General features: G+C 41.9%; 1 protein-coding gene across 1 annotated transcript in view; it reads left to right on the forward strand.

Annotated features, from left to right (window-relative positions):
- TMA16 (translation machinery associated 16 homolog) overlaps positions 1 to 22,925 on the forward strand; it is a 105,495-nt gene that overhangs the window by 80,640 nt on the left and 1,930 nt on the right. Inside the window, exons 5-6 of the mRNA XM_029618915.1 lie at positions 3,711 to 3,859; positions 17,550 to 17,592. Of these exons, the coding sequence (XP_029474775.1) occupies positions 3,711 to 3,859; positions 17,550 to 17,592 (192 nt within the window). The remainder of the gene's footprint in view (positions 1 to 3,710; positions 3,860 to 17,549; positions 17,593 to 22,925) is intronic.

Genomic DNA, 22,925 nt, shown 5'->3' on the forward strand with positions numbered 1-22,925 from the left:
CAATGGAGCTTATGAAGTTTGACAGTTTTGGGCAGCTAGTTTCTAGAACAGATATAACGTTTTACGTATTTGATCAGTACCTAGTGAAGATTATTAAGACTGCCTGATTCAGGGTTGGATTTCATTTTTCAGATGATCAGAAAGTTCTTAGAGAAAGCTCTTATGCCACCAAAATTATGCAACTCTGTTTTGACACCGCTATTAAAGAAATCCTCCTTAGATCCCACAAGTTGTCTTAGTTGTCATCCAATGGCAACAATTTCATTTTTAGTGAATATCTTGGAAAAAGTGATTATCTTGCAATTAACAGCTTATTTAGAACAAGGGGAGAAAACGTAATCCATTCCACTAATGTTTTGGTCATATCACAGTGCAGAGACTATCTTTCTGAAAGTAAGTGGTGATATTCTCTGTTCCCTTGTGAGGGAGATTTGTTGATTTTACCTGACCTGTCTTCAACATTCATTTTGGTGGACCACTTTTTTGTTAGATTGTTTTCAAAATTGGTTTATTAAATAAAATTGCCATTTCCATAGCTCATTAGGGCTGCAAAATTTGGTCCTGCAGTGGTTAATTAACATTGTTTTTGAGGAATAAATCAATACAGATACTGTCAAGGAGTTACTGTTCCCAGTATCTTTAGAGGGATGTAGGGTTCCTCAGGGATCTCTCTCACTGTTGCTTTTTAATATCATTTTGTAACCATTGGGTCCTCTGGTGCGTTCACATGGGTTTAAAAGTTTATTTGTAGATTGATGACATCCAGCTTATTGTACCACTGGGAAAGCAGGCAGGCGCTATATGAGATACTTATGAACTTGGAAGCTATTGCAGAATGACTTGTAGAGAGCAAGCTAATGTCGAACTTGTCTAAAGCAAAGGTTTTGAAGATCAACCAGTCAGGACCAGCCATGGCCTCTTCGACTTTCAACTTAGAGGTTGAAGATGTAACTATTACAGATAATGTGTAAGATCTTGAATTCTTATGTGAAACTAAATTCAGTTTTGAAATACAAGTTACCAGGGTAATTCATTCCACTTTTTAAAGCTATGAAATGTAAAAAAAAAAAAATTGCATCCACTGTTGGATTTGAATTCTTTTAAAACAGTTATGCATTTGTCGCTGGTCTCACAATTGGACTGTTGTAACAGTCTTGGTATGGGCCTGCCACAGAGGCTCACACACAGACTACAGGTAGTTCAAAATGTTGCAACCCAGTAGTCTTGAAATGCCTAGACCAGGCGTCCCCAAACTCTGTTCTCGAGAGTCATAACCCTGTTGGGATTTCAGGATTGCCATAGCACATATGCATAAGATCAGTTTGCACGCACGACTTCATTCTATGTAAATAGATCTCAATTGTACCTAAATTTAATCTGCTTTGAAGTGGCTGAAAGACAGAATATAAATATCTATACTAATAAACGAAGCTTGACCGACGTGCCGCAAATGCGCAGTAGAGACCAGCTCTACCGCGCATGTGCGGGCGAGCACGTTCGGTCTGAGCCAGCGTCAGAAAAAAGAAAAAACAATGGCGGCGTCCAGTGGCAGCGGCGGCGGCGTTGGGTGGCGGCGTCCGGTGGTAGCGGCGGCGGGTGGCAGCGGCATGGCGGCATCCAGCGGCGGCGGCGTTGGGTGGTGGCGGCGTCCGGTGGTAGTGGCGGGAGGCGGCGGCGGTGGCGGCGGTGGCGTCCGGTGGTAGCGGCGGCGGCGGGTGGCAGCGGCATGGCGGCGTCCAGCGGCGGCGGCGTTGGGTGGCGGTGGCGTCCGGTGGCGGCGGGTGGCAGCGGCGGCAGCGAGGGAGGAGAGAGAGAAGGAGGGACTGACAGAGAGAGGGAGGGACTGAGTGAGAGGGGAGGAGAGAGAGGGAGTGGGACTGAGTGAGAGGGAGAGAGGGAGTGGGACGGAGGGAGAGGGGGGGACTGAGTGAGGGGGGAGGGAGATAGAGAGGGAGTGGGACTGAGGGAGGGAGTGGGACATAGAGGGAGAGGGGGGAGGGAGATAGAGGGGGAGGGGGGGAGGGAGTGGGACTGAGGGAGAGTGGGACTGAGGGAGAGAGAGGGAAGGATTGGGACAGAGTGAGTGGGACAGAGTGAGAGGGAGGGAGGGAGTGGGACAGAGTGAGAGGGGGAGGGAGTGGGACTGAGGGAGAGTGAGAGGGAGGGAGGGAGTGGGACTGAGGGAGAGTGAGAGGGAGGGAGAGAGGGGGAGGGAGTGAGACTGAGTGGGAGGGAGGGACTGAGTGAGAGAGAGGGAGGAGTGGGTGGGAGGGAGGGGGTGGAGGTGGGAGAGAGAGATGAGGGGGAGGTGTGAGACAGAGGGATGTAGCCCTTTTAACGGCTTAACGGCGGTGGCAGCGAGGGAGGAGAGAGAGAGGGAGGGACTGACAGAGAGAGTGAGGGGACTGAGTGAGAGGGGAGGAGAAGAGAGGGAGTGGGGGACTGAGTGAGAGGGAAGAGAGGGAGTGGGAGGGAGGGAGTGGGAGGGAGGGAGTGGGACGGAGGGAGAGGGGGGGGGACTGAGTGAGGGGGGAGGGGGGGAGAGGGGGGGGGGGGGGGAGGTGGGACAGGGAAGGAGTGGGGCTGAGGGAGAGGGGGGAGGGAGTGGGAAAGAGGGACGGAGTGGTGATCTGAGGGGAAGTAGGGGGATGGAGGGGGATGGGGTGGACTGAGGGAAGAGTGAGAGGGAGGGAGGGGAGTGAGACTGAGTGGGAGAGAGAGGGAGGAGTGGGTGAGAGGGAGGGAGGTAGGGGGTGGAGGGGAGAGAGAATGAGGGGGAGGTGAGAGACAGAGGGATGTAGCCCGTTTTAACGGGCTTAACGGCTTATATATAAATAATATAAATGTGTATCCATTGTGAAAATTCTAAAAACCTAGCTGGGTTGCAGTCCTTGAGAACCAAGTTTGGGGACCTCTGTCCTAAGCATACACCTATTATACAATGTTTACCTCACTCCTTTGGCTTTCCTTTTCATCCCAGATTTTATCCTTGATTTTTAGGGTAATATGAGGCAGTGGTCCTTTGCATTTATTTGATAAACTGGGTTTATTCACAACATTGTATGAGGTCAAGGGGCATTATTGCAGGTGTCCTCAGGTAGCATATGGAAAGCCCAGGCTAGGAGAAGGGCTTTGTCTGTTATTGCACCCATCCTGTGGAATAAGCTGCTGGTTAAAATTAGGCAAGAGTTAAATTACCTTTCCTTTCATAAGAAGATGAAATCATGGCTTTTCTTGGATATGTAGATAAATGAGTTCCATCAACATTGATTGGTCTTTTATATCCCCGGCTATTTAAATGGACATCTTGTTACCTACCCTTGCTACCCAGCTTTTTTTGTTTTGTCTTAGGGCCTGATTCACTTTTTTCCCAATCTGTGTCTATGGGAAAAATGCTTAGTGAATCAGGCCCTTAGTTTGCTATGTATTTAATTTATTTTTGTGATTATTGTATTTTTATATTTAATGCTGTGCACCACTTTGAATGTTGTTTAAGAACTAGATTCACCCTTCCTGACTAAGAATAACATTCATATTCACAGAAAACACTTTATTTATATGAGCAAAATACCAAATTTTTATCAGAATTTTCAATTGATGAATAGGTACAGATTTCAGAATTGGTTGGATTGCTTTGAAATGGCAAACGTCACTTTGATTATGAGTAGTTTTAAGAACTTTGTATATCTAAGCTTCTGATGTTCCCTTAGGTATTTGCACCGGTTTGACAATGAGTTGGAGCAGATTGAACTACACAACAGCATCAAAGGCAGACGAGGGAGACAGCACAGTTCCCGGGAAACTATTATCAAGCAAACAATAGAACGTGAAAGACTACTTTATGAAGGCCATGGAATAGGTATGGAACCAGCCTATTGTTGAATTGACTGAGAGGTGAGATCTATGGCAGTAACCTCAGCCCACCCCAAATTTTCCACTTTTCTTTCTTGGTTACAGTGATAAGTTACATATGGAATCATAAATGTGATTGGCAGTTCTCACACATGGGTGGCATCATCCAGTGGAGCCCAGCACAGAAAATCTATGCCATAGTTTCCAGAACTTTGACTGAGCCTCACTGAGCATGTCCTTGCATGTTGTTATATTACATATCTACTTGGGGTTCCTTCAATTTTCTTTTTCTGCAAAACCCATTGGTGACTGTGCTTGTCTTCTCTTATGAGTTTTTTCGGCATATTTTTGCTCATTTCAGTTGCCTGTTGCAGGGTCCTGCAGTCTCCCCTCACATATGGTTTTTCGATGATTTTTAAAGTTTTGTTTCACTATTATTCCACAAGACAATGGGGGCCTTGGTGCCTATCATCCATTGACCTGCCACCACCATCTAGTTCAATTTTGCATCCCTTTTCACTCCAGCATATCTAGTGAGTTTCAACAGTGCCCTTGATGTGGCTGGACCATGTCTATCATGGGTCCCCATGATAGATGTGTCCTGTGCTTGGGAGCTTTGCATGATGTCCATGGATGTTGCAAGTGTGCAGAAATGACCCCAAAAGGATGACGCTTGTGACTGGATCTCATGGAATGTCTGTTCGGGCACTGGAAGATTGATCCGTCTGCATCAGCACAAGAGACTTTGACATTGAAGCAACAATGACAGGAGAATCATTAGTATTGGGGGGACAATCTGTTCCCTCGACATTGATAGCTGGTAGGGAATCCAGAGACAGACCATCGTCCAACTCATCCCATGCAAAGAAGGCCTCTTTAACCTCGACATCAAGGAATTCACTTGCCAATCATCGAGAGAAGCCAAAGAAGCATCAGTATCAGTTGCCACTGATGCATGATACCGGGACACTAGATGATTCGGCTCGGTCAAGACCACTCCCACCCCAATTAGTCCCTTGGAGAAAAGAGTTCATCCTCTAAATATGTCGGGGATGCGTGACAGTCTATACCAGTCCTAGTGTCTGTCACTGATCCATCTCTTGGTTCTAAAGAGGATGTGACTACTGCTCCTGCCTCCCAGTCAGTGCTAGCATCTGTGATTTTTAAGGAAAAGAGAGAAATATCCACCAGGCCTTAGAGAAGGCTCTGTAAGGCCTGTGTGCCAGAGCATTGACAGCACCAATGATCCTTGAGCTGCTGCTCCACTCCTTTTGGGTGATCAGCCTTGATGCCTTTTCCATCAACGATGCCTGGAGAGACATCGGGTCGATGGCTGCTCATCTCTTGTTCTTCAAGAGAGGAGCTTTCCTGAGAGGTCGAACCCAAACAGCTAACTGCATTGGTCCAAGACCGAGAGTGCTCTTGCCTGCAGACCATAGTGACTCAGGCTCTCAGTATTCATAGGGTTACAGTTATGATGCTACAGATGAACCGAAACAAATCTCAGTGTACCTGGAAGATGTAATAGGGCAAATTGACAAACTAAAGAGTAGTAAATCACTTGGACCAGATGGTATACATCCCAGAGTGCTGAAAGAACTTGAAAATGAAATTGAGACCTGCTATTAGTAAATTCTAAACCATCATTAAAATTGTCTATGGTACCAGAAGACTGGAGGGTTACCAATGTAACGTCAATTTTAAAAGGAATCAAGGGAGTGATCAAGGAAATGACAGACCAGTGAGTCTGACGTCTGCACCAGGCAAAATGGTAGAAACTATCATAAAGAACAACATGGATTTAGCCAAGGGAAGTCTTGCCTCACCAATCTGCTACATTTTTTTGAGGACATAAATAAATGTATATAAAGATAAACTAGTTGTTTTATTGTATCCTGGATTTCCGAAAACCAGTTGACAAAGTCTCTTATGAGAGATTTATGAGGTATAGTGTCCTATTGTGGATTAGGAACTGGTTTGAAAATAGAAAACAGAGTAGGATTAAATGGAATATGTTCCCAATGGAGAAAGATGAATACTGGAGTGCCCCATGGATATGTTCTAGGACCATTGCATTTTAATATATTTATAAACTACCTGGAAATGGGAACAAGTGAGGTGATCAAATTTGCTGCTGATACAAAGTTATTCAGAGTTGTTAAATCACAAGAGGATTATGAGAAATTACAAAAACCTTGAAAAACTGGGAGACTGGGCATGCAAATGGCAAATGAAATTTAATGTGGACAAGTGCAAAGTGATGCACTTAGGGAAGAGTAACCCAAATTATAGCTACACAAAGCAAGGTTCAACGTTAGGAGTAACCATTCAGAAAAATGATCTAGGCATCACTGTTGATAATATGTTGAAATCTTCTGCCCACTATGCAGCAGCAGTCAAGAAAGAAATAGAATGCTAGGAATTATTAGGAATGGAATGGATATTAAAACGGAATATCATAATGCTTCTGTATTGCTCAATGTTGCAAACTCATCTTCAGTTTTATGTGCGATTCTGGTCACCACATCTCAAAAAAGATATAGCAGACTTAGAAAAGATACAGAGAAGAGAAACCAAAATAAAACGAATGGAACGATTCCCCTCTGAGAAAAGACTAAAGAGATTAGGATTATAAAGGTTTATAAAATGAGATTAGGATTATAAAGGTTTATAAAATGAGTGGAGTGGAATGAGTAAACGATAATCAGTTTATTATTTCAAAGAGTTCAAAGACTCAATGAAGTTACTAGGTGATACATTTAAAATTAATAAAGAGAATAATTTTTTACTCAAGCATAAGATCTGGAATTCTTTTCCAAAAGATGTGATGAAAGCTATTAGTGTAGCTTTGTTATAAAAAGATTTGGGTAAGTTCTTGGAGGAAAAGCCTATAAACAATTAAGGTAGAGTTGCAGAAATCCACTTCTTATCCCTGGGATAAGCAGCATGGAATCTAACTACCCCTTGGGAGCCTGCAAGGTACTTATAACCTGGATTGGCCACTGTTGGCTTGATGGACTTTTGGGCTGACCCAGTATGCCAAATCTTATGTACACTTCTGAAGAGGAAATTTCTAGAAGTCTCCTCTCCAAATTCTCTCCTCTAGACAGAAGGAAATTCCCATTAGAAGACCTGCCCTTTTCCAGTTTTGTGAGAAAAATTGAGGAAGCCATTCTATTTATGTTGCAAGCAGAGGAAGAGTCCGGGACCAAGATGCTGTACATCTTCTAGTTCATGGAGTCCCCTAATGAGATTGTGGCAGTCCCAGTGCATGAGCTCCTTCAGGAGGTATAGATAGTTATGTGAGAACACCCTCTCTGTGGCCTCCCTTAAATAGAAGGCAAACATGGTCTATCTAATCCAAAAGACTCCCGGATTTGACAAACAGCAGCTGCCACACCAATCTGTGGTCATTGAATTCACTCTCAAAAAGGCCAAGAGATCTAGACCCACTCTTCGGTGCCCCCAAGGAGGGATTCTATAGATATGGATGATATTGGGAGGAAAGTATATACAGGGTGCTATTTTCAATTCCTGCATAGCATCTTACCAGCTCTTTGAGCCAGTATATGCAGCATATCCTGATGCAAGTGCAGGGAGTGACCGAGCAGCATCCTCAAAAACAGCAAGACAATCTCCAGTTAATGGGGGCAAAGGGTTGGAGCATGGAAAACATGGGCCCTTTTCAACTTACGATGTTTTCGAGGTGGCATCAAGAGTCTGTTTTAGTGATAGAGGTATGCAGACTCGCCTGGCTACGCACCTTGGATCTCCGTCCAGAAGTGCAAGAAAGATTTGCTGATGTGCCATGTACAAGAGAGAATCTCTTTGGAAATAACATCAAGGATGCAGTAGCACAGATTCATGATCATTAAGTAATGCTCCAGCAGCTTTCCTCTACTACTCCAGGTGGTACTCGAGATGGGGGTCAGAGGAGGTGCTATCTTCTGACCTCTCATTCCCGTTAACAGCAGGCTCCTCATGCCTGTTCAAGGTAGCAGAAGCCACCTAAGTCCCAGATGACAACCCACCCAGTCAACACCTGGGACAGGGTTTTAACTGGATTACAGAGAACATAACCAGGATCCTGGTACACATGCCAGAGGACCTTCCTGTCAGGGAAAGGCTGTAGTTCCTCAGCGTTTGGGCAGGTCAGGCTCAACAAGTGGATTATGCACCTCAGCCAACAGAAGGAGATGGAGCAAAAGCTGACGTCATGGCTATATAGTCCTGCTCCAACAGCCTGCCAGTATTTTCCATTTCCAGCAGTTGGTGGACATGCATTTTCCTTCGGAGGATTGCCTGTGAGTAAACATAAATAAATAAATAAAGAAGAAGAAAAGTTGGAAAGGAGATATAGGAAAGTCGAGATGTCTATATAGCACCACTTGCCTCCTGAGGCGATACCGGTGGTCCCTCCCTCAGTAAAGTGCCTTCAGACTGGTAGCCTTAACTGGATAAATTTGAATTAGTGGTTGCAGGCCGAGAGAGACTCAGCGGTGAAGGCTTTAGTCCTCTCCCCCTGTAGCCGGGACCCGTTCCTGCTATCAGCCAGAGAGGGATGAGCTCAGGTAAAAGTTTTTACTTTAAAAAAAAAAAAGGCATAAAGGAAGAAAGCAGGAGAAGTGTCTGTTTCCTCTGCGTTCAGCTCTCCCGCTCTCGTCTCTAGGGAGTTCTTTGAGGTGAAGAGAGAGTGCAGGCACAGCGAGTTGAGCAGCCGTTTGGCCAGGCCCTGTTCCCAGGCTTCTCCCATTTTGGCGCATGGTAGGCCGCGGGGTAGTTTTGCGCATTTTTTGCTGCAGCCTGTCAGCGCGTGCCTGCACGTCCTTGTGTGTTTCCATTCTCGTCTGTGCATCCAGTTTGGACGTTCTTCCTTCTGGACGCACATCTTGTGCATCCAGCTTAAGCGTTGGTACTGGGCATCCAGTTTGGGCCTCCAGTTGGAGGAGCAGCCTAGGCGTGTGTGCTTGAACACACATTTTTTTGTGTGTCCATTTTTGGCGTGGCTTATATGCATGTGTAAGCTAGGCATGTGTAAGCTAGACTTGAGCCTTTATCAGTATGCATGCTTACAACCATGGTGCTCATGGCAAAGAAGCCTAAGTGCCTATCTATTTGTGCTGCATGCCACATCAGGGCCATTCAACCAGAGCTTTCTTTAAGCCTGTGTCAGCGCTGCTTGGATGCTCGGGAAGATTTACTTCCTTCTGATTTTGCCGGTGATGATCCATATCCTCGGGCTGAGGGGAGGCATGGTAGGGTTGTCTCCTTTCCTGCTTGCTCCATGGGTTGAGTCCTCAGGGAACACTAGCTCTCAGGACGTCAGGTTCAGACCTATGGGGCCAGGAATGGACCTGTCCCCATCTTCCTGGGTAGAGTTCTTCCAGGGATTGCAGATATTTCTACAGGGCCGGTCTTCTAAGTCGCCAGTACCTACTAAGGTAGTTTCGTGCGATCCAAGTGCTCCTCCGTCTGTCTCCATGGTCAAGTGCCGTGTTGCAGTGCAGTCTGACAGAGCTCAAATGCAGGTGGATCATGATGATTCTGATGATAATGGTGGTGGCTCTCTTGGTGAGGAGGGGGTCATTCTGCCAGATTTAAGAGCCATATAGAACTCCTCTCCATTTCTTTTAGAGAGATGAGTTGATGGGTTTGATCTCTCAAACCTTGAAGACCCTCTGCGTGGCTGGGCTTGACTCCTTAGGGACGCAGAAGAAGGCTCTTATTTTGGTTACTCTGTGCTAGGCTTCTTGTTTCTTTTTGTGTGTGTGCGAGAGAGTGAGGGAGCCTGTATGAGGGTATGTGTATTAGAGAGAGGGAGCATGTGTGTGAGAGAGGGAGGGAAAGAGGGAGCCTGTGTGAGGGGCAATATTGAGAATGGGGTCAAACTCTGGGAGTGGCAATAGAGTAGGGGGGGGAATAGAGCCTAGAGGTGGAGGGGAGAGATACTAGCAGGTGGAGGAGTTAGGGACTGAAAGGGCAAAGTGGCCAGGGGAGTAGGGAGAGTGAGTGGAAGGGACACTCTTACAGTGAATTTCTAGGGAAATTCAGCTCAAAATATTTAAAATTCTACATCTTTAAGTAATAACTATTCTGTATAATTTATTTATTTATTTATTTTATTTAAAGCTTTTCTATACCGGCATTCATGATACAATCATATCATGCCGGTTTACAGATAACAAGAGGTGCAATAACTTTGTTCTTTTAACCAGTGCGAAGGAAGTAAAAAGTTACAATATAACAAGGTTGTTGAAACTGGGGGAGGAAGGAGACAGGGATAGACAAGAATTATATAATCTTTACAGAGATTATTTACATTGTGCCGTAATGTCTCTTAATGGAAATTATTTACATTGTGCAGAAGGGTCTCTCAATTGTGCAGTAAGGTCTCTCAATGGGTATTACCGTAGGTTCTCTCCCTGCCGTAGGATCTCTCCCTGGCTATTAGACTCGGGAAAGGCTTGTTTAAATAGCCAGGTCTTAAGCCTTTTTCTGAAAGTTATTAGGCAGGGTTCAAGTCTTAAGATCCGGTGGTAAGGTATTCCAAAGAGCGGGGCCCGCTGTAGAAAAGGCCCGGTCCCTGAGTGCAATGTGGTGTGTAGATTTAGTTGGGGGAACAGTCAGCAAACCTTTGTAGACTTCTCTGATGGGTCTGGATGATGTGTGTAGTCTGAGGGGGATTTGGAGGTTGAGAGGTGCTTGGGAGTGGATTGATTTATGGATGATGGTGAAGGACTTGTGGAGGATTCTGTAGTGTATTGGCAGCCAGTGCAGATTTATTAGAATGGGAGAGATGTGGTCTCTTCTTCTGGTATTCGTTAGGATTCTGGCTGCCGAATTCTGGAGCATCTGAAGTGGTCTGATGGATGAAGACGGGAGACCTAGCAAGATAGAGTTGCAATAATCTATCTTGGAGAATAATTACGGATTGTAGGACTGTTCTGAAGTCATGAAAGTGTAGGAGTGGTTTCATTCTTTTGATTACTTGCAGCTTGTAGAAGCAATTCTTGGTTGTATTGTCAATAAATGTTTTTATTTATTTATTTATTTTAAAATGTAATTACTTACTGTCATGTAAATTGTGTTATTTTGACCAATATAAAGTTTGCAGAATTTTAAGTTACACACACTGTACATGAGCAATGAAATAATTATGCTTTTCTTTGAGAACTCTGAAAGATTCTGTGCATTCAGTGCAGAGCATGGTTACATGACCCACTTGTGTGATTGATGAGCTGCTATCTTAAAAGAACACCTGTTACAGGTGTTTGCTTTATCTCTTTAGTTAACATAACTCATACCATTTTTATTTGTTTCTATTACAGAATATTAAATGTCAGGGTTGATTTGTTTTGCTTGGGTTTTTTTTTATGAGACTTCAAAAATATTATGATATTTAATCTGCTTATAATCTTTACAATTTAGTCTGTGATCATTGCATTACTGTTTGAATCTTCAATAAAAGTAAAATTTTAAAAAAATACATCAAGACCCTGACTTTTAGAGATCAGCAAGTGAGATTAAAAGAAAATGTACTTTTCAAATTACATATTTCAAAGAAGGGTGAGAGAAATGACCAAAACACAACACACACATACTGAATGATAAAGTAGTTGGTATAATCTGCAAGTATATTGTTTTTCTGGTTCACTGAAGAAAGTAGAAGATATTCTGTATGCTTTGAAATCAGCACAAATGGAAGAGGTGATCCCTGATAAATAAAAGCTTAGTGATTGCTTTGTTAAGATTAATTTATCCTGTTGCCATCAAAATTGAATTTTTGTAGCTTAAATGACAAGTCATTTACCAGTAGATCTGATAGTTTTGATGGATCTGTATATAAAACAGTATTTTTCCATGTCCATTTACATTGATAAGATGAACTGACTTTTCATGCAGCAGACAACTACAGTCCTGTCAGGCTGCATTATACAATATGCTAATAGTTGCTTTGCACGGAGACCAGCAGAACACTTTAGAATTGCTTTAGGTGACAGCCCAATTTAATAACAGAGCTGCAGTGTAGTACATTTGTGTGCCCAGTGCCACACATCAGATTTGAATTCTTAAATTTGGATAAAATTGATCCAGAGCTGCATATATTTTTTTGTAAACGTTTTGATTCATAAATGCTGTGTGGGGTCATGAAATAAATTATCTATGCTCCTAACTGGTGTGAGAGAGATGATCCATTATTTCAATAGTAAAACTGAGCAACAGCAGATCATTTGTAATCAGTACGAAGTTTGCTGGCCATGCCTTATCTGCCTTTAGATCTTTTCTGTTTAGTCAGAGGAGATACTTTTTGTTAGTGTTTTAGGAAAGTAGGGTATTTTCAGAGAATTAAACCTGGAATATTTTTTTGCATACTGGAACTGTTTGTAATTAAATTAGTCATGTTTGAGGACTCAGTTTGTCAAGTGTGCACAAGGACTACATCTGTCTCATCAAACGTAATGTTATTTTTCTTACCATGCCTTTCAACTAGTAAAAGTAGTCCTCAATACATTAAAAAATAAATATTAAAAAAAGGTGAGTACCTGCCAAGTTTTGTTTTGTTTTTTGTTTTTTTGGGGGTTGTTTTTTTTTTGGGGGGGGGGCAGGGAAACATATTTTTGCCTGTAATCTTTCTAAGGATGTGTTTTTGCTTTGTCTGGTTTTTTTTAACTTTTTATTGCTTTGTTGCTCTTTTGGTTTATTTTGCCAGTATTTGTTTTTTGTTTTTACTTTTTATCATTTTTGGATTTTTTTTTTTTTTGGTCAACGAGGTAGTTCTAGTTCAGATGAGCAATCAAATAGCAATGTTTTACATCATCAAATAGGGAGGCATGGGGTTATATCTCCTGTGTCAGGAGACTGCCAGATATGTGGGATTAGGCTATGTCTCAAGCAATGGTTCTGAGAGCCACATACCTGTCAAACAAGGAGAATGTTCTTGTGAGCATATTTTCTGGTCCTGAAACTCCGTGAATGGTCCCTGGGCCAGGGAGTAGTGAACCAGATATTCCGTGAGCGGTGCACATCTGTGGTAGATCATTTTACATCTCCCTAGAATAGGATGGTCCAGCTTTTCTGTTCCGGGAAAGGGACATAAGGCAAACTAGCTGCAGACACTGTTGCGCTCAGTTGGAGTAAGGGCCTGTCTTGCTTGTATCTTCCAGTTCTGTTCATCTCAAAGACTTTGTTGAAACTAAGAGAAGACAGGTGGACCATGATTCTCATAGTCCCCTTTTGGCTAAGACAGGTTTGGTTCCTACTTCTGAGGGAGATGCCCATCAGGCATCCTATCAGGTTGGGGAATTCCAAAATCTCATCACTCAGATCGAGGAAGGTTGTGCCATCATGTCAGGAACCTATTCCTCACAGCCTGGATGTTGAGAGTTACCTTACAACCCCTGGCTCTCTCAAAGGATGTGTCCCATGCTCTTTTAGCTTCAAGAAAAGACTCCCCAAGGAAAAATGGAAGAGGTTTGCCTTGTGGTGTGAGCAAAAGCCCTTAGACATATTCTTCTGTTCCATAAAACAGCTGCTTGATTACCTTCTCTATTTATCCAAGTCAGGTCTCAAGACCAATTATATAAGAGTACATATCAGTTAGGTTAGCATTATCACCAATAAGCAGAAGGTAGACCCATCTCTTAATAGCCTTTGGTTGTCTAATTCATGCATGGAGCCCATTTCATTTGATGCCCTTATCAGGCCTTCTGCTGTGTCTTGGGACCTCAGCATTGTACTGACCCAGCTAATGAAAGCTCCTTTTTAAGCATCTGTGTTCCCGTGACTTGAAGTACCTGACCTGGAAGTTCATTTTATTTGCTGGCAATGACTTCAGCACTCAGAGTTAGTGAACTCCAGGTTCTTGTAACTTATCCACCTTATCCATGCATTGCTGGGCAGACTAAATGAATCTTTTCGGCCTTTTTCTGCTGTCATTTGCTGCGTTGCTATAAAACAATTTTTTTTAATGACAGGATTCTTCTACAAACCCATCCTAAGTACTTGTTTGTTTATTTATTTATTTTTATCGAGTTTTATATGCAGTCATTTGGTTTTGCCATCATAACTGTTTACAAGTTTTGAGTGGTACAGTAGTTATTACATCAGTATTAAAGCGGTCATAATGTATATTGGGGCAGCATGTTGAGAGTACATTCTGGTATAATTACGTAATTGGGTAATAGAATGATAGTAGTAGTATGATGGGGAGGGAGATACTAGATTATTGTGGTGAAATGTTTTGAGAGATGTTTGATTATGGTCGTCTAGGAGGTCTTTTGTTGAGAGGGGCTAGTTCAGTTGTTCAAGTGTATCTTGGTAGGCTCTGGTGAACAGCAGTATGTTCACTTCTTTCTTGAATGTTTTTAGGTTGGGTTGTAGCCTTAGTTTAGTCGGGAGTGTGTTCCAAAGTTTGGGGCTGGCGATGGAGAAAGCTCTTTCTCGAATTGTTGTGAGTTGCGTAGATTTGACGGAGGGGACTGTTAGGAGGCCTTTGTTGTTTGATCATAGGTTTTGTTTGGGTTTATGGAGAGTGATGTTTAATTCAGCCCAGTTTGCTTGATCTTTGTGAATTAATTTGTGTGATGGTCAGTGTCTTGTATTCTATTCGGTATTTGATTGGGAGCCAGTGAAGTGATATAAGGGTGGGGGTTATATGTTCTTTCTTTTTTTTGCCTGTTAGGATTCTGGCGGCTGTGTTTTGCAGTATTTGGAGTGGTTTGATGTTGGAAGCTGGTAGACAGAGTGGAAGAGAGTTGCAATAGTCGATGTTTGAGAAAATTAGTAGTTGAAGTATAGATCTGAAACTTGTGGGGTAAAGAATGGTTTTAGTTACCTTTAGGGCTAATAATTTGTGGTATCCATCCTTGATTTTGTTTGATTCTTGAAGGATAGCTCATTGTCAATAATGACTCCTAGGTTCCTTGCCTGTTTAAGGTAGTCTCTGAATTCCATTTGAATCGGTCAATTGTCCTTCCAACTTTTTTTTCCCAGCCCATATGTCCACCAAGATGAATAAGTACTGTACAGTTTAAATTTAAAAACTGAAAAGGATTTATGCCCATAGAAAATGCACCCAACTTTTTGTTCCTTTTCACACCAACAATAATAATAATTGACCCTGAGCTAAACATGAAACAACACATCTCACAGAAAATAAAAGAAGGTTATGCAAAACTAATGATCCTAAGAAGACTAAAACCTCTATTAACGATTAACAATTTTCGCACAGTTCTACAAGCACTGATATTCGCTAGCACAGATTATTGTAACTCCCTGCTTTTAGGACTACCTCAATCTACAATTCGACCTCTGCAAATATTGCAAAATTCCGCTGCCATAGTTTTGACAGGCAAAAAAAAGAGTGACCATATTACAGGAACACTTGCTGAACTCCACTGGCTTCCAGTTGAACAAAGAATACAATATAAAGCACTTTGTATAATCCATAAACTAATCCACGATGATAAAGCCGACTGGCTTAACACAGCACTGCGCGTGCATGTACCACAAAGAAACCTGAGATCTGCAAATAAAGCTCTGCAAAATCCCTGTGGGTGCTTTTGTCTTGGGACAATTTTCAAAGTAAAAGTATGCGTGTATTTTTCCTTTAAAAATTGATACAAGTGCAACAGGTAAAAAAGTACCCATGGGCTTTGCAGCAATTTAAGCAGTTTGAAAACTGTCCCTTTAAAGTTAACATATCTTGTGTATGTATGCATACAGCAAGAAAAATGGGTTAGATATCTATATATACTTACATCTGTATCTTTTTATCTAGAAAAATATTTTGAAAACTTGGCATTAACTAAAATTTTTAGAAATCCGGAAACATTATTTTCCCTTATTTACCTCTCTTCGAGTGCTTTTTGTTCATTAAAAAAAATTATTTATGAAGATTTTAGATTAGTATGGAAATAAACATCCTGACAAGAAAAATTTCTCTTGGCTATACAGAAAACCTAAATAGGAAACGTAAGTAAATACACAACAAACTAGCCAATCCAGAAGACAAACCCTCAAACAAGGAGAGGGGGGGAGGAAGAGGAAAATATACATATAAGAGAAAAAACTTATAGCTGACATGCATATAATCAAATTAACTCAAACCTCCAGCAAAGGTTACTAGTCCTTAACCCCAAACTTAGATCTCCCATTTATGAATCTCCAAAGTTGCAAGGGATCAAAAAAGGTGTAAGAAGCCCACTCAAATTTAATGAAACACTAAGCCGAAAATTTAAGAAAAAATTCTGCTCCTAACGCAGTCAATTGCTATTGTTAAGAAGGAGGCCTTTCTGCTTTTCCTGGGTCCGGCTACTAAAAGCAGGATAAAACGCTTTTTCTTCATTTTTAATCTCGTTCATGCTTTTTGATTATTTGTATGCTTTCCAACAAACTGAATTTAGGAAAGCAATTGTACAAAAGGGAGTTGTGTCTGTCCATTTGGAGGCAAAATAGCTTTCCAAAAAAGGGATGGAAAGTCAAATTTGGCAGACATGAGTATATATCTCAGTAAAGTTCAAAAACCTATAATAGAGAATGGAACTTCTGAAAAAATTGGCATTGATTTACTATGCAGAGACAGTAGCAACTGCAGAATATTGACGAGCACTCTGTTCTAAAATTCTCCTTCCAGCAGCTGTTCTGGTATAAATTCAAACTTTAGATTGCAAACAAGGAAGACTGTGACATTCACATGCAACTGATGAATTGCAACAAGTGAAAAAAAAAACCTGAAGTATAGCATCAGAAACAAAAAAAAAAAAAAAAAAGGGAAAACATAAAGATCCTGGACTTTGAAAATGTTACAGTTTCTGAGCCTTACCTCGGTGAGAAATTCAGTTCTATAGAGAATAGAGAAGGACTGTAGGATATCCCCTTTACACATTTTGCAGAGTCAAAGAAGGTATTAGATTTGCAGGATGAGGAATTGCCTTTAGCTAGAATTGTGGTAACGAGTTATCAGCCTCAAGCACTGTTGCAATATCAGTGGTCCTAAGGCTGGATCTCCTAAAAAGTAGGATGGTGTCCCCATCTTTCCCTAACACAGTTAAGGGCTTAAGGGTATATTTTCAAGATACCTAATGGAGGGGAGGATTTTTGCAAAGGGATTCTGCACAGGTAAACGGAGAAAATCCCTTTGAAAATTGCCCTTTTTCCTCTGCAAGGAAAAGTATGCATGATATCTACAGTATGCCTACTTTTCCCTGCAGACTAAAAAGATGGAACTGAGAACAGGCCTGGGATAGGCCATCTCAGATATGCACAAAGATTTCATTTTGAAATATCTGCATATTTAACTTACCTACTTTGCACCATCAAGCTTTAACCTTGGCATTTAAGACCCAGCATGACATGGGCCCCCACCTGTTTGGCTGACCAGTTGATCCCATACATTCCACCTCACTCACAGCGGTGCCAAGAGGTTAACTATCTGATGATGCCACCTCCAAAAGCCTTTAACTTAGCTATGGCCTAAAAGTGCTGTTTTTTTTAATATGGTTCCAAATTGATGGAATAAGCCTCTGCAAGCTGTTTGCTTATCAATTGACCTTATGTCTTTTAGATATTCTTGAAAAACCTTTTACTGTTTTTTGATGTTCATTGGATATATTGTTTTAATGGCTTACTATAACTTAATCTCGGAAGGATGGGATAAATAATTAAATACAATTATTTATGCTTGCCCCCTTTTCTAGAAATCCCTGACATTGTGAATGCAAAACATCTTAAAGTTTTCAGGTGAGTTATTATTCTTAAAATTTCATTTTGCAGTAAAATACATCAACAAACTCGATGATTATATGTTATTCCTGGTGAGCAATTCGCTTTATAATGGGTTACAAATCCCATATTCATTTAAGTGAATAGAAAGAAACATGCCTCAAGTGCAAATATTTGGCTCCCGAATGAAGATTGTTGTTGCTATAGGTACAAGTTTATTGCCACTTTAAACAATGTGGTTTACTATCATAAGATTGTCACATCATTACCACATCCAGTTGTTATTGAAGTCTCAAGATATAGATGCATGTTGGTGTAATGCATAGTCATTTATATATATGGTACATATACATATAAGGTACAACTGTACACTGTATTTGATTGTTAGCCAGTGTAAAATTATCAGTATAGGCGTAATATGCCGATGACTATTAATATTAGCAATTACAGGAGCAGTGGCATTTTGGAGAAATTGTAAAAGTTTCAAAGTGAATTCTGGAAGGCCCAGATAAATGGCATTACAATAGTCAAGTAAGGTTGATGCCTACACAGCAGTGTGAAAATCATTGTAGTCCAATAAATATTTTAAAACATTTACAACATGCAGTTTAAAGAATCCTGCTCGAATCATGGATTTGATGTGGTGTTAAAAGGTAAAACCGGAGTCCATCCATACTCCCCCAGACTCTTTATATATGGAAGCAGAGGAAACAAAACATTGTCAGTAGTGACGTTCATTGCAAAACATTTGACACAACCATAAGGCCCATCCAGACTTCCCATTTTCCTTGCTGCTGCAATACTGCAGACCCCAACTCAGTCTCTGACTTTCCCCTCACTCTCCCATTAATTTTCTATGTTCATCCCATTTCAGGAAGACAGAATTATTCTTTTTCTTCATGTCTAATCTTGTTTGATTGCTCAGTTTTAGTGTGTCTTTCAAAATAATAATTATATTGCTCTTAAATTTGTATAAATTTACTTGTTTATGTTATCAGTGGAATTATATATTCTCAGGAGCAGATTGCAGGAAAATATCAGCCCGGAGGATTTTTTTTTTCAAAACCAGCCCATAGGGAATATGTCTTCCTTGAGCTTTCCGTGCAGCATGCATTTCAGCAGTTCCCAAAATCATGCCAAACTGACCCTTCAGAGGTACATCATATGAGAGAACTAAAGCAAAATTTCTCCAACGTATAGTTCACATTTTTTCCTAAATAAATAATGGCGCCACCCAAGAACAAGGGTGAGCAAGCACAGATGAAGGCCCCATTCCATTCATGCAATCACTTGTGCCCCCCACTCCCCAAATTTGGATTCCTAATCTAGTATTAAAGTCTCTTGAAACAAGTATTGAGACAACCACCTTGCTAGCCAGTGTCACACAATCATTCACAGTCCCTCAGACAAAAAAAACACCAACACATACTCTTTCAGACACCATTTTGTGTCCGAGAAAGTGTGTGTGGGTCTTTTCCTCTGACACAAAAACACCCAAGGCACATTCTGTCACTCTCTGTAGATATCTTTCTGTGTCAGAGAAAAAAAAGACACCCATCCCACATATACACTCAGTTATAAAGGTGCAAATATTCAAAGTGCATTTAGTGCTAGATATCCAGCTATACAGCGGCCACTGAATATCCAGCTATCTATCTGGCTAACTTAGAAAAACGGTTAGGGGTAGATTTTAAAATGAATGCATGCAACGATTTTATAACATGCTCACGCATGTTATAAAATTCGGATGTCGCACATGCATGCACAGTGGAGCCTAATTTTACAAAGGTATGCGCGGTGACGAAATCAGGCCTATCCCAGTTCCCTCCTAGTCCACTCCAATTAAGGAGCGGACTGGAAGGGAACTTCCATACTCCCTCCCTCTTCCCCTGTCCTTCCCACCCCCTAAACCCTTTTTCCTACCTTTCCTTTTTTTTGTTACGTTGCTTACTGCTGGAGCAGAAACAACTTGCATGCACCAGCCAACTGCCGGCACGCGCTTCCCCGGCATGGCGGCAAATGGCCGCTGTACCGACCGCCCCCAGCCCTGTCCCCCCAAACCGCTCCTTTCTCTGGGCCCAGTACTTAGTCACGTACCAGGGTTCACATGTGTAGCTGGGCCCTTTTCAAAAGTTGCCCGGCGCACGTAAACCCCGGGATTTACGCGCGCCAGACATTTAAAATCTGCCCATTAGCTTTTAAATATCTACCCCAAAGTGTGTGTGTATGTTTGGATGTCTCTCTCTGTGACAGAAAGATGTCTGCATGCATCTCTGACATCCACATTCTGTCGTTGTGCTGCTGCTCATGTGCTCACACAGTGAGTGCCCCTGCTCCAGTACTGCCACATTGTTATGTAAAGTTTTTTGCTTCCTGCCAGCCCTTCCCCAGCCTGAGCTTTTCAATTCCCACCCCTTCTTGGTACCCCCACTCTCCAGAAGACTCATTGGTTCCACAGCCAGCTGCCCCTTTCAGAGGTGAGCCCAGCAGACAGTAGCCTCCCCAACACTGTACAGGCACTTCCTCTTGGCTCACCCCATTCTTTTCTGTAACTGTAGCTTGCCTTCATTTCTCTTAGCCTCACCTTCTGTGTATTCCCTTTGACTGTGTGCTACAGAGTCTACTGCTTTTATGGTTCCTCATGCTCTGGAGGACAAGAAGTGATCCATGTTGTTCCTACAGGTCTTACAAAAAGAATTAAGCCCTGGCCAAGACTGAGGAGAGTCACAGGATCCATAGCAGCCCAGCTCCACAATCCTGCTTTCCCATATAGCGCCAGTGCTTCCAGGGCTGGTGAAGAGTATTAGATGTCATAGGTGATCCTTACATCCTGTACTTCCCAGCCCCTCCCTCCGCACTCATAATTAAAAATTATGCATTTAGGACAATAGATTTTATATCAACAAGGTCTTGTGAGGTAAAAATCTCACTTGCAACAAGTACATTACAATTTCATGCACTGCTGTGATGCCAACCAGAAAACTCAGTGGGGGGAAAAAAAAATGTAAAAAGACGCTTTGGTCCCATATTGCATTTGGCCTATGCGAACACATGTTGGATGTGGGCTCAGTTCTCAGAAAGCCTTGAGTAAACTAAATTACAATTACTATATAGTAAACCTCCCATAAAACAGCACTAAATGCCAGCACTTAATCTTACTTATGTAAAGGCAACACTACAAATATTACATCAGGCTATAAAACACCAATACACCTTCTGTTAGGAAAACAAAACAAACCAGGCTGCTACAGATCCCCACACAAAATAAAAAAAACTACTCGCTAGCAGAATATCTCACCTTGGACACACATGCAGTACATAGACAGACATTCACCAAATACAGAATAAGGAGCCTATAAAGTATAAATAGAAATGTGTAGACAAAAACTCTACTGCAAACTGCAAGAAGCCAGACTCTTGAAGCAGTGAAACAAGGGAAAACAGAAACATCACCATTGCTCATCTCCGAAGGGACAGAGACAGGATGGAGGCGGTCCAGAGAAGGGCGACCAAAAAGGTGGAGGGTCTTCATCGAATGACTTATGAGGAGAGACTGAAGAATCTAAATATGTACACCCTGGAGGAAAGGAGGAGCAGGGGTGATATGATTCAAACTGTCAGATACTTGAAAGGTTTTAATGATCCAAAGATAACGACAAACCTTTTCCGTTGCAAAAAAAACTCCAGGGAGGAAGACTCAGAACCAATGTCAGGAAGTATTTCTTCATGGAGAGGGTGGTGGATGTGGATGCTTGGAATGCCCTTCCGGAGGAAGTGGTGAAAACCAGAACTGTGAAGGATTTCAAAGGGGCGTGGGATAAACACTGTGGATCCATAAAGTCTAGAGGATGTGAATGAAGAGAAGAGGTTCGGGGGTGGCTGCTTGCGGAATGATGGCTAATATCTGGAGATTAATATCCTTATTCAATAAACATACACACAGTTAATGCGACTCCAACATTGCTCTCTGCTTCAACGGCAAGAGGAAATGTGGAAAAAAGGATTTGCATCCTCAAAAAAGCAGTGGAGTAGCTTGCTTGTTACGGTGGTTACTATCCCAAACCAAATAAGACTGATACTTCACTTTCAATGTATATCCAGCATAGCTCTCTGCTTCAACGGCAGGGAGAATGAAGAAAAGACAATTTATATTCAGACAACAACCAACAAGGAATGAAATACATACTCTGGGTAAACAAATAAGCACGGGTGTAGCTTGCTTATTACGGTGGTTACTATCCCAAATCAATTAAGCCTGATACTTCACTTGGAATACATATCCTGCGCAGTTCACTGCTTCAGCGGCAGGGGGGAATGAAGTAAAGAGGATGTATATTCAGACAACCAACAAGGACTGAATTGCACAGGCAGGGTAAACAAGCGTGGGAGTAGCTTGCTTATTATGGCGGTTACTAACCCAAACCAATTAGCTAGATACTTCACTTAGATGCAGCTCCAGCATTGCTCTCTACATCAATGGTGGGGGTGGAAGGGAATTGGAACCAAAAAGTTACCAATGAGGGCCCTGACTTCAGCGGTCAGAATAACAGATAAGTATGAAAACAATTAGGTCTGAAAGCTTGCTGGGCAGACTGGATGGGCCGTTTGGTCTTCTTCTGCCGTCACTTCTATGTTTCTATGAAACAATGAAATCAAGAAATATAAATCATCAGTAATGGAAAAAACATACTAATAAAAAGAATACACATTTCAAAACAGCTGATGAAAGAACATCCAGTAATTAAAAACTCATTGAGAAATTAAAAAAAAAATAATTTTTAATTTCTCAAATACCAACAAATATTTTAAAACAGATACAGCAGATAACACCAAATAATTAAAACCAGTAAGAATTAATAAATCCTCCGCTTTATATACTTGAGAACTTTTAATTTCCAGTCATTCTGAGATTGATGTGACAACCAGACTCTCATGCTCCCTGACACACAGAAACACATACACACTTCTTCAAGATCTCTAACACACACTTGCTCACTCAAACACACACTCACTCCCTGACATACACACACATGCATGTTCTGTCACACGTGCCTGCTGACACACGTGCCTGCTCCTGTGCACCCTTGCTGGCACGCACTCACACACGCATGTTCCTTCGTACATGCTGATACACACAAATATGCATGGTCCCTTGCATACATGGCTCTTAGGCTCACATTGCAGACACATGTTCACTGACATACTCACTGTGTCTCACTTTTTTCCCCTGCCTCCTCTGAATATATTAAAAAATATTTATTTTCACTTTTATTGGCAGTCAGGGGGAATCCAGACAGGGATACCTGCTGATGTTGCTGGTGTGGGAAGAGGTGATTAGGAAGGCCCCAATG

Source organism: Rhinatrema bivittatum, chromosome 1 (genome assembly GCF_901001135.1).
Source record: "Rhinatrema bivittatum chromosome 1, aRhiBiv1.1, whole genome shotgun sequence".
Classification (NCBI taxonomy): Eukaryota; Metazoa; Chordata; class Amphibia; order Gymnophiona; family Rhinatrematidae; genus Rhinatrema; species Rhinatrema bivittatum.